We start from the raw sequence: 12,250 nt of genomic DNA, 5'->3' as shown, positions 1-12,250 counted from the left end.
CCCATGTGACCCGGAGACCATCAGGGCAGTGTACCCATGTGACCCGGAGACCTGGACTCGGGCTCTGGTAGGAAAAGCTGCTATCCACACCTACAAATCACCTGGGATATAGGCAAAACGCAGTTTTCTGGGCTATCTACTATGTAGACTGAAAGATGGTCCAAGTACCTCCATCCCAACAAAGTGATGATAATGATGGATAATCACATTCCCTTTACAGAACTATAGCACTGGGGCTGGTGAGACAGCTCTGCGGAAAAAAGAGCTTGCCACCCAGCTTAAGAATCTGAGTTTGGTTCCTGGATCCCATGAGGCAGAAAGAGAGAACAACACCTATAGGCTGTCTTTTGACCTACACACACACACACACACACACACACACACACACACGCATGCTAAATACATAAACATAAAAATAAAAATGAAGAACCTACTATGCTGTGTTCTTGCTAACAGTTAACCATTCCATTGCTCAAACTTTAGGGTAAACTTCTAAAAAAAAAAATTACCTTAACTTTTTTCATCATTTGACAGTCAGCAAATTGAGAACTTTTCCTTGGAAGGGGCCGTGAACTCCCTGGATGGGAGGCATACCTATCATAATGAGCCTCTTGTTCAGCAGCTCACCTCACCAGCTCAAACTCCACACTGTATTCCCAATTCACTGTGCTTGGTCACTTCCTGGTTTTCTCATTTACATCTGTTTTCCCCATAGGACTTTAAGTCCCATGTGGACAGGTCAGGATCAGCTTGGGTGTCTCTGGGACCTAGCAGAATGCCACCACTAAATCATCAAGATATCCTGAATAAAAGTGGAGGGAACCTTAAAGTGTTTGTAAATAATTATGGGATATTTGAGCAAATAACTATTATAAGATGGCAATAAGAAGAGCTGAGAAAATAACTTCATCAGGAATGTGCTTGCTGTGTTATAAGAACTAAGTTTGATCACCAAAAACATAAAATGCCAAGCATGACGGAGCATACATAGAGTCTCAGTGCTGTGAGTCAGAGACATGAGGATTCTGGGGACTCCCTGGACAGTCAGATTAGCCTAAACAGGGATCTCCAAGTCCCAGAGAGAGGTCTTGCATAATAAACAAGCAAAAAATAAATAAAAAAGTCAGGGTGTATGGCTACTGGAATATGTCACCCAGGGTTGACGTCCTCAGGCCAGGCCAGGCCCCATACCCAAGGGTTACTGGCCAACACAAACGGGACGCCAAAGGTTTATGTTTCTGCTTTTGTTTTCCTTTTGTTGTGGTGCTGATTTTATTTTATGTTTTTGAGTGAGAACATAAAGTCTCCCAACCAAGAAAAGTCCATGGCTGGATTATTTCAGCACAAAATTCTACCAGAACTTGAGAGAAGAACTAATACCTATACTCCTCAAATTTTCCCACACAATAGAAACAGAAGGATCATTGCCCAACTCTTTCTAAAAGACTGTAATTACCCTAATACCCAAACCACACAAAGACTCAACTAAGAAAGAGAATTACAGAGCAATCTCACTTACAAACTTTGATGCAAAAATACTCAATAAAATACTGGCAAACAGAATCCAAGAACGCATCAAAAAATCATCATGACCAAGTCAGCTTCATCCCAGAGATGCAGGGATGGTTCAACATATGAAAATCTGTCAATGTAATCCACCATATAAACAAACTGAAAGAAAAAACCATATAATAATCTCATTAGATTCTGAAAAAGCATTCAACAAAATCCAGCACCCCTTTATAATAAGGGTCGTGGAGAAATCAGGGTTACAAGAAACATATCTAAACATAATAAAAGCAATATACTGCAGGCCGACACCCAGCATCAAATTAAATAGAGAGAAACTCAAAGTGATCCCACTAAAATCAGGAACAAGACAAGGCTGTCCACTCTCTCCATATCTATTCAACATAGTTCTTGAAGTTCTGGGTAGAGCAATAAGACAACGGAAGGAGATTAAGGGGATTCAGTTTGGAAAGGAAGAAGTTAAACTTTCATTGTTTGCCGATGATGTGATAGTATACCTAAGTGACCCCAAAAACTCTATGAGGGAACTCCTACAGCTGATAAACAGTGATGTGGCAGAATACAAGATCAACTCAAAAAAAAAAAATCCAAAAAGGAAAAAGAAATATAGGTGTGCACCACTGCAATAGTTAGAAAGAAAAGTACCCCCCAAAGGTCTTTCTATCAGAACACTTGGTCTCCAGTTGATAGCACTGTTTGGGATGGCTGTGGAGCCTTTAGAAGGTTGAGCATTGCTAAAGGAAGTATGTCACTGAGGGCAGACGCTGAAATTTTATAAACCGGCCTCACTTCCTGCTCTTTCTTTCTCTGCTTCTCTTGCATGGATCAGATGTGATCTCTCTGTTTCCTGTCTGCTAGGTCAGCCTCATCCTCTTGCTGGCTTGCCTCCCATGCCATGATGGACTCATCCTTCTGGAACTGTAAGCCAAAATGAATCTTCCTTAAGTTGCTTTTGGTCAGAGTAATTTATCACTGGCAGAAAAATAATCGATATAACTACATGCCCATTTTTTGCTCTTGTTGCTGTTTTATTTTTTTGAGAGAGAACAAGTAAGTTGGGTGGGTGGGGAGATGGGAGGGATTGCTTGAGATCAAACCCAGGCCTTCTTACATGCTGGACAAGCTTTCTGGCAACTGAGCCACCTCTCCAACCCTCAGGAATGAGTGTTACAGATTAAATATATATTCTTTTCTCAATTAAATACTAATTTCACAGCTTTGTAGTAGATGTTTAAAAAGTCAAATAATACATTGTAGAAATAAAACCTGAAAATGCATAGATCTGGCAGTTGGACAGGCAAAGTCAGAGGGACTTAAATTTGCACAGGAATTATTAACCTGCCTCTGCTACTAATTGTTCACTTCATTTTGTCATCTTGAACTCTCTGATGCTAACAGAAAACCTTTGGCTTCAGGTTAAACATGGGTATCACTGCTGCATCCAAAACCTATATCACTCATTGATATTGGCTTCCTTTGCTCTTTGCCAAGTTCACTCCTCAGAACCCTTAACACCAGCTCTAAAGGCAGATACTGATAGAACAAAATCCACTCTAGATATGACAGTTATTTGTCATTTCTGTTTGTTTTCTGAACATGGATTTCTTATATGATCTATACCAGCTGCTAAGAGACAAAATTTTCATGACATTAACAATTCATTTTATTACCTACTCCTAAGTTACATGATGTAGAAATCAAGTAATCCGATTTTACATACATTTTTGAATTCTGTCATTACCTGTCAGGTACGTTTGCTCATGAATCTCCGTGACACTCAAGAGCTCGGCATTCTGCTGTTTGCAGCTCTCCCTTGCCTGATGCCAGGTTAAGGCAGACTTGGAGTTTATTTGGTAAAGAACTCCGGTCAATGGATCTTTATTCCAGAGCCTCTCACTGCCTTCAACTGTGAAAGAAGAGACTCAGTTAGCTGTGTGATGCATGGGAAATGCTTACAGAGAACAATACATTCACAACCCATCCAGTTCCCCTCATCACATCTTCAGCTGCTGGCCTTTTACTCATCTTTAAAGCCAGCTGTACTTTCCTTGCTCCTGAGATGAAGAGTAGCTGTCTCATAGCCAACCACAGTTAGAGTGTTTCATGCGTCTAAGGTAAGAAAGAGACACAACTTCTCCCTGTTTTCTTGCTGGGACATTTGGATTGGATGATGTAAGATATGAAGCAGATACAAGGAAGAAAAATCAAGACACCATCCCAGTGTTCTGGATCAGTGAACGAACCAGGTAAGGGAGAGGAAATAACGCATGGTTTCTTAAGGCAAGTGTCTCTATTGTCTAGTTTGGTCTTTTAACAAGACATTTGGGAAAACTCTGAGAAATATGGTATAGTTTGACATTAAGAAATTTGCCCCCCCTAGAGTGTCCTCCCTGGCCCAGTGTCCTTTATGGGGCAGCAGAAAACCAGGCCTGGGGGATGTGAGGAAACATGCTGCAATAATCCAGCAATAAATGTGACAGAGGTTAGACATACGTAACTTAGGAAGGGGTGCCTGACTGCAAGAAGGATGCTCAGAGAAGCAGAAATAAGGCAAAGACTTCAACCACTTCCTCCATCCTCGGCCCGAGCTCTGCCCCCAAGCTGTACCCCCAACTCCACCTAGACCTGTCACACACTTTTTTACAGATTCTTAAACAAGGACAGAACCACAGATTTCAAGTTCTGGTACTTGATGTGGTCTTGCTAGTTCTAGGAACACTTGAATTTTCATTTTCAAAGGACTTAGAAGCATAAATTACCCAATTCCCTTGATATCAAATTCCACCCTGTTGGGGCTTTAAGGCAGTATCATTTTCACAGCTAGGAGCTCCAGCACATGCTGACACTTGAGAACCCTCAAACTCTTTCTCCCACCAAACACATTTATCATGCCATTTAAATTCTGGTTTCAACCTACGGCTTTATAAAGCTAAAGCATTTGGGGTTTGGCAGAATGGGGTGTCTACCTCCAGCATTGTCTATATAATACTGTATATATACAGTATACTTTGCCCTAAAGTCTCAGCAAATTAGGGTGTTATTTCATACAAGGAATGTTGGGGCAATGGTGGTGCTGTCTGATCTTCCCCCCAATGGTTTCTTAAGGCAAGTGTCTCTATTGTCTAGTTTGGTCTTTGAAGTAAGGAATAAGAAGAAAGTTCACAGACTCCTTTAGACAGGCTGAACACCTGAACCTGCCAACAGAGAATAAAGTGGCTTTCAGAGCTTCACTTTCTCATCACCAGGATGCATTCCATCTAGGTCCCGGCAATAGGACATGCTAATTGTCAGGCTTTCTTCCCGTGGTTAAAAAAACTGGCCACTTTCACTTATATTGACCCTTCGATATTGTAGGATTGCAAATACCTTTTATAAACTTAGTGGACTTTATGAAAGCCCAATAATGTAGATAAATATTATTTATACCCTTTTACATATAAGATATTTTGAAGGTAGCAAATAAAATGTTTTATGCTTGGAGAATATGTCTCTTTCTTGTTTCTTAATAACGCAAAATTCTGCTTACAACCTTGGGAAAAACAGCAAAACTTTTGCATTTACTTCAGGGAAAAGAACAGAGATTATATAATTTTTAAAGTTTTCAAGAGAGTGTTAAACTATCCATACCATATCGTGTACGGCATTGTAATTCTTAACTCTAGATCTAATTGTGTTTTGTGTCTGATGAGGAAGTGGCAATCAGAGTGCTTTCAGTCCCACATGCACCCTCCACCCTGTGCTGTGACACTGTGGTAACTGCGGTAATTGTCTTCTATCAATACCACTTAAGGGAAGGATGCTACGGTTGGGACCATGAAGCACATATCTCTGAGAAAAATGAGGATGGATTTAGAAAGTATCACTCTTACTAAGTGAAGACAACTCTTCACTGGTTGAAAAATAGGTACACCACTTTTCCAGACAAAAAGATTTCTCATTCAAAACATTAGACAGCTGTAAACCTTAAATGGAAATCAAATTTCTAAATGTTGGTAGAAGAGAGGCAAATATATCTACCTCCATCAAGGCTAGAGAATTGTATCTGTATGGACTCGAAGCCCATGAACTTCAAGTGTCGTTATAAATACATTTACCTCAGTCACGACCAGAGCATGGTACCATTAAGGCCTTGAGGCCTGTGACCTTCATGGACACTCATCAGATGCTGAAGAGGCAATTACAATGTAATACAGAGTATGAACTCGTTTGCTTTTAACAAGACATTTGGGAAAACGCTGAGAAATATGGTATAGTTTGACATTAAGAAATTTTGCTAAGTTTTACTGCCTTAGAATACTAGCAGAGTAAGAATTCGATGCATGAATTTGTGGTCGCCAAGAGCTTAGTAGGACACGATGCTACTGCAGCTCAGAGAATTCCACAGCAGTTCTGGGCCCCCCTAGAGTGGCCTCCCTGGCCCAATGTCCTTTATGGGGCAGCAGAAAACCAGGCCTGGGGGATGTGAGGAAACATGCTGCAATAATCCAGCAATAAATGTGACAGAGGTTAGACATACGTAACTTAGGAAGGGGCGCCTGACTGCAAGAAGGATGCTCAGAGAAGCAGAAATAAGGCAAAGACTTCAACCACTTCCTCCATCCTCGGCCCGAGCTCTGCCCACAAGCTGTACCCCCAACTCCACCTAGACCTGTCACACACTTTTTTACAGATTCTTAAACAAGGACAGAACCACAGATTTCAAGTTCTGGTACTTGATGTGGTCTTGCTAGTTCTAGGAACACTTGAATTTTCATTTTCAAATGACTTAGAAGCATAAATTACCCAATTCCCTTGATATCAAATTCCACCCTGTTGGGGCTTTAAGGCAGTATCATTTTCACAGCTAGGAGCTCCAGCACATGCTGACACAAAACTTGAGAACCCTCAAACTCTTTCTCCTACCAAACACATTTATCATGCCATTTAAATTCTGGTTTCAACCTACGGCTTTATAAAGCTAAAGCATTTGGGGTTTGGCAGAATGGGGTGTCTACCTCCAGCATTGTCTATATAATACTGTATACAGTATACTTTGCCCTAAAGTCTCAGCAAATTAGGGTGTTATTTCATACAAGGAATGTTGGGGCAATGGTGGTGCTGTCTGATCTTCCCCCCAAAACCTAAATACAAACAATGGTCTTCAGCCACAGTGGTTCGTTTTCTCCATGGTAATATGAGAGCTGTGGTGTCTGTAAGGGGTTAGAATGGGATACTCTAGGATAACAAGTGTGAAAAAAAATTGGGGGAACATGTTCTACATGAGGCCGAGGTCCTACCACCTTGTTGTCATGGTGACTGTTCCAAGCATATCTTGGTCGGTTACTTACATTGCAATGGACAAAATCCAAACAGCTTGTCGGTGTCGTAGTCAGAGGTGGTTCCACACCAGAGCCATCCATCTGAGCGCCCAGCGCTGGTGCAGTCTGCGTACCACTTGTTTTCAAACTTGAACGGAAAAGCGCAGATGGCTCCGTTTGCATTGCCCAGCAAGGAGTACATGGCTGTGGGGACACAGGGGTTTGCATTTAGAATGAAAGTGACATGTGTCTGTACGCTGACTTCACAAGGCGCCCTGAGGGAGCTGCTCTCGCTCTTCTGATCTGCAGACCCTTGTCCCCTCCACCTCTTCGTAATCCGTCGCTTGGCACCAGTTGCAGCAGGAATTTAGGAACCAATTCTAGCCCCACCCCTTTCCCACCACCTTTTGGAATGGACTGTGCTCCTTTCTTTGAGGAAACATTGGCAATAAGCTCTTGTGACACCAGCTTTAACCTCTGCCTTTCTTCCAAGGCAGGCAGATGCTGTCCTTCCTCTTGGCTAGAAATATAGTCTCAATAACTCTTCAGATTGGAAACAACTTTAAAGCTATGGAGCTGACAAAAAGTGAGAATCAGAGGTTGGATCCTTGGGACCCAGATAAATATGGACATGGAGCCAGGGTCTCAGAGCAAACTAGCTAACTAGACCCACCAAATCCGTGAGTGCCAGGTTCAAGTGAGAGAGCCTGACTCTGCCTAAGGTAGAGAGTGATGGGAGAAAACACTTGCCATCAACCTCTGACACATGTGTACACAAATCTACATCTTCTCTCACACACACACACGCGCGCGCGCGCGCGCCATAGAGTCACAGGCAATGTTCAAATCCCCTCCAACTACTTCTGAGCAAGTTGCTCAAGTGGTTTGTGTGGGGGGCATGGATAGGATAGGCAGAGTTCTCTAATCCATATCCTAAAAAGAAATCACTCAAAACCCTTGAACAGTATTCACAGTCAGTACCTTTCTTTTTCAATTTATGAAATTTGGGGCAGTCTTGCTGTTTAGCCTAGAGTGGCCTCAGACTTAATCCTCCCAGTTTCCTGCATGCTGAGATTACAAGCATGTGCTGCCACCGTTCCCAACTGCTTCTTTGCTGCTTTGTTTTGTTTCACCCATTATACTGATTTCATTGGACTTGTTTTCAATTAGTCAAAAATTACTTTTTAGTTAGTTATTAATAATTTCAAAACACTATTCTAACTTTAGTTCTGCTAAGATATACATCGAGTCTTTTTTTAAGAGCACCTAAGATCATTTTATTTAGCAATCAAATATCTTTTTACATTCAATAATCTAAAGTATGCAGCTTCCAAGCTAAAATAAAAATTTTGTTTTGAAAAATTTTGGTACCAAACTAGACCTCTGATTTCTGCTGTTTTTTTTTCCAATTTCCCAGTTACATATTTTCCATTTTCTTTCTACTTTTGTTTTTGTTTTATTATTGTCTTGGGGGGAGGAGTTTGTTTTGTGTTGCATTGTTTTTGCTTTGCTTTGGCTTGTTTGAGGCAGCCTTTTACTATGCAGTTCTGGCAGACCTATAATTTTCCATGGAAAATAAACTGATTTTGAACTCCCAGAGGTTGCCCACCTGCAGCTCCTGGGTGCAGAGACGACCTGTTGTGCCTTCACATCCATCATTATTGTATTTTCTCTGATGACATTGTATACATATATAATACATTCTAGATGGAGAGGCACCGAGAGAACCTGTTCTTCCTTTTTTTTTTAGTGAGGTGGAATGGAGCATTGTGTGTCAGGGTGCACAAAGAAGAGAGAGGGCAACTTGTGGGATAGGGTCTCTCCTTCCACCACGTGGGTTTAAAGAACTTAACTCAGGTCATTGGGCCTGGCTGCAAGCATCTTTACCACTGAACTATCTCTCCAGCCCCAGGACCAATCTTCACATCTTAAGTTTGTTTGAGGAACATGCTGGATTCAGTAAGAATTGGGACAACTCTCAGGGTCAAGCATGCCCTTCCCATAAAGAAAGTCCATGGGAACCACAGGACCAGTGCACGCTTCAGTAAGTCAGAGAATACATTCTCCTACTGGATTTATAGATGCCAGCCAGAAGAGCTCTTTCAAAAATAAGATGTTTATTCAAAAATACGTTTGAAAGAGGTCCAAAGAACCAAACTCCACCCTGCCCACTTCACTAAAGAAGCACAAAACTGCCCTCAAATCATGTTCCCTTTAGGGCACAAACTTCCAGATAGTCCTTTAAATTATCCAAATTTACAATACTATTTTTCTAAAACAGTCTCTAATATCAAGCAGGTTTTCAGTAACATGGTATCTACAATTTTAACCTATGTGGTATTAAATAAATTTAAAGGTAACTCTAGAGCTGGAAAGATGATTCAACAGTTAAAAGCAGGCAGTGTTTGGTCAGAGGACTCAAGAACTCATGTCAGATGGCTCAAAACTATCTAAACTCAAGTCCATGGGATCAGACACCTCTTCAAGACAGACACCGCACTCATACACATACATATTCTCTCTCTCTCTCTCTCTCTCTCTCTCTCTCTCTCTCTCTCTCTCTCTCTCTCTCACACACACACATATATATACACACAATTTAATTGTTTCCAAATTAAAGTAATTTTGAGGGTCTGGGCTCTTTAGCAAGATTATTTTATATGTTGAAAGGTCATCAAAGTGTTGGCAAAAGGTAGCTGGTGGGCCATCTACAAAACTATCACGCAATTCTTCATTAAAATAATTCAAAGACTCCTGTGTCATCCTTGTGTACTAACCTAGAATCTGGGTGAGGATCGAGCTTGCAAGCTGTACATTTAAACAATCTTACCAGATGTTTCTTAAACACATTAATGTGATGATCGCTACCCTAAGTATTATGCACATTTCCCTCAAAGCAAATGACAGAACAGAAAGATTGTGACAGACTACTGTATTTTAAAATAAATAGGCTTGGTGGTACAGGCCTGTCATCCCGGCTACTCAGGAGATTGAGGCAAGAAGACCTTAAGTTTAATGTTCCCTGGGCTACAGACCACATTCAAGGCCAGCCTAGGCAACCAGTGAGACCCTACAGACCACATTCAAGGCCAGCCTAGGCAACCAGTGAGACCCTACCTCTAAATAAAAAGCAAAGCCTAAAAGAACTAAAAGCAGCCAGGCAATGGTGGTGCACACCTTTAATCCCATCGCTCAGGAGGCAGAGGCAGGCAAATCACTGTGAGTTCGAGGCCAGCCTGGTCTACAAGAGCTAGTTCCAAGACAGGCACCGAAGCCACAGAGAAACCCTGTCTCGGGGCAGGAGGGGAGAACTGAAAAACTGAAAGCAGAGCTCAGCGGGAGAGCGCATGCCCAGAATGTGTGCAGCCTTAGATTTAACCCCCAGGGCTGTGAGAAAAGAAGGAAACAGATAAGTTCAAAGAGGTGAACTCTAACAGTATTATCCTCGAATTGAATTCCTCAACTTGACAATCGGCCCCTTTTTGAATTTGACACAATCAAGTCTGAGCAAGCTTATCTTGCCCTTTGAGTTTTCTGTTGTGTTTCCCCTGGAAGGTGGCATTGCTTGGCTTGCCTCTTTTGGAATTTCTAAGTTTATATCACGTTCAATAAATGTCTGGACATAGCTCTTTTCTGAACTCCACCCTCAATGACTTCAATTTCTCCTCTCCTCTTCTCTTTAGATGGACAGAAAGCAGACAAATAAACTCTTTACAGGGAATTGGGTTCCTGGGCTGTATTACTGTGATAAGCGAGGGCCAACCCGTCTCCACAGCCCCAGCAGAAAAGTCATTTAGGAATAAGTTTCTCCTGTCCCCAAAGGCCTGTTCTTCCTCCAACCTTGAAGTTGTTCAAGATAATGCCTCATACTAGCCAAATATCCACATGTGAAATGGGGCTGTGGCCTCATCTGGCTCAAAAGAGAAGCCTTTGTAAAAGGTTCGAGGCTCTTTTGAATTGTCTTGATTTGCTGTCTGATTCAAAGTGAATGAAATTTGACTAAGACAAGGGGAGACTAAAAATTCTGAGTATCTTTCCCCTTTGATGGCTCAAGGAATTCACTTCAAATAAAGAAATTGCCCTCCCTGCTCATGGTGTCTTTATCTAAGGCGGGTGACTAGATATGCCCACTAATCCATGAGCCAGTTCCTCAGCTTGAATAATCCAGAATGATTATTGTCTCCAAATACCACAGCGTGACAAAATAATCAGAAACACTCAGAGTTTCATTTCAGGTGATCTGAAGTAAAGAATGTCCTTGCGATCATTTTTCCAGAGAGATCCTAACCTTACCCTGGAGGTAAGGAAAAGCCTCATTAGAGCTAACGGGACAGCCTCAATGTCAAACAGAAGGTTTGGGTCAAAGACCACAATGAACTACTTCTGAAAACTATAACACATTGCTTAAAAGTAGGTAATATAAAGGCACTCAAAGTCATATTTCCTATGAATTACCAATAAGTAATGATTATTAAGGACATTTTCTCACACTTATTCACCTTCAAGTCCATCTAGATCACAGAATAATTCAAAAACTCACAGTGATGACTTACTGTTTCTTGTACAGGCCACAGTAGGGCACACTTATTTCCTTCAGCATCACCCAAGGAGACAGAAAGCCAGCTGACATAAGGATGACGCCCTCTGAGCTCTTACCTTCATAACCCCTTGAGCACAAATCATCTGTGGTTCCGTGCACCTTCCATCTGCTCCACAAACCGGAACCCTTGTAAAGTTTGATGTTCTTTTCTTGCCTGTTGCCATAATTAAAATATAACTCTGTGCCCTTGAGTCCAAACAGCGTGTCGTTCTTGCACTCCCATTTCTGAAATTCGCTTTTCGAGTCGCAGGCATACAGAGTGACTGAGGCCCAGTCGGTTTTTGAAGACACGCCCAAGCATAATTTGAAAGAGACACTCATAATCTGTGATTCCGACACCCAGCGGAATTTCTGGGACTCGGCTTCTGGGTTGCAGCTTGAGGTCTGCACCGAGCTGGCACTGAGAGCCTCCACACAGCGCTTGTGGTCTTCATTGTAGATCAAAAATTGCCTCGTGTCTGTTCAGAGAAATGAAGGAAAACACGATGATTAAGTATGTTCACATAATGAGGGCAATATTTTAAGACAAAAGTTCCCAGACTTCTGTTTCCCTACAGAAGTATAGTTCCAGGGAAACTGGCGGAGGTAACTGTCTCGGGATGCTTCTCTCCCCCCCCTGGAAGCCGGACAGACAGACTTGAGGAGGGACCTGGTAGGAAATGAGTTTGGGTAGCTTTGGCTCATCCTCCATAGCTGATCTGTGGTCAAATGGGACTTCCTTTGGTGGAAAAAAAATCAAGAAAAAAGAATTGGTAAGCATGAATTTCCTTCTGTATGAATTCATGTCAAGGTGTTTCTTTTCTATTTACTTTTAAAGACTATC

General features: G+C 41.8%; 1 protein-coding gene across 1 annotated transcript in view; it reads right to left on the bottom strand.

The window, feature by feature from the left end:
* Mrc1 (mannose receptor C-type 1) overlaps nucleotides 1-12,250 on the bottom strand; it is a 90,352-nt gene that overhangs the window by 68,072 nt on the left and 10,030 nt on the right. Inside the window, exons 2-4 of the mRNA XM_005354640.2 lie at nucleotides 11,484-11,885; nucleotides 6,858-7,031; nucleotides 3,272-3,436 (exon numbers count right to left, since the gene is read on the bottom strand). Coding sequence (XP_005354697.1) covers nucleotides 3,272-3,436; nucleotides 6,858-7,031; nucleotides 11,484-11,885 — 741 coding nt within the window. The remainder of the gene's footprint in view (nucleotides 1-3,271; nucleotides 3,437-6,857; nucleotides 7,032-11,483; nucleotides 11,886-12,250) is intronic.

This window comes from Microtus ochrogaster, chromosome 16 (genome assembly GCF_000317375.1).
Source record: "Microtus ochrogaster isolate Prairie Vole_2 chromosome 16, MicOch1.0, whole genome shotgun sequence".
Lineage (NCBI taxonomy): Eukaryota > Metazoa > Chordata > Mammalia > Rodentia > Cricetidae > Microtus > Microtus ochrogaster.
Note: the sequence above shows the minus strand (reverse complement) of the source record. Positions and strands in the feature narration are given on the sequence as shown.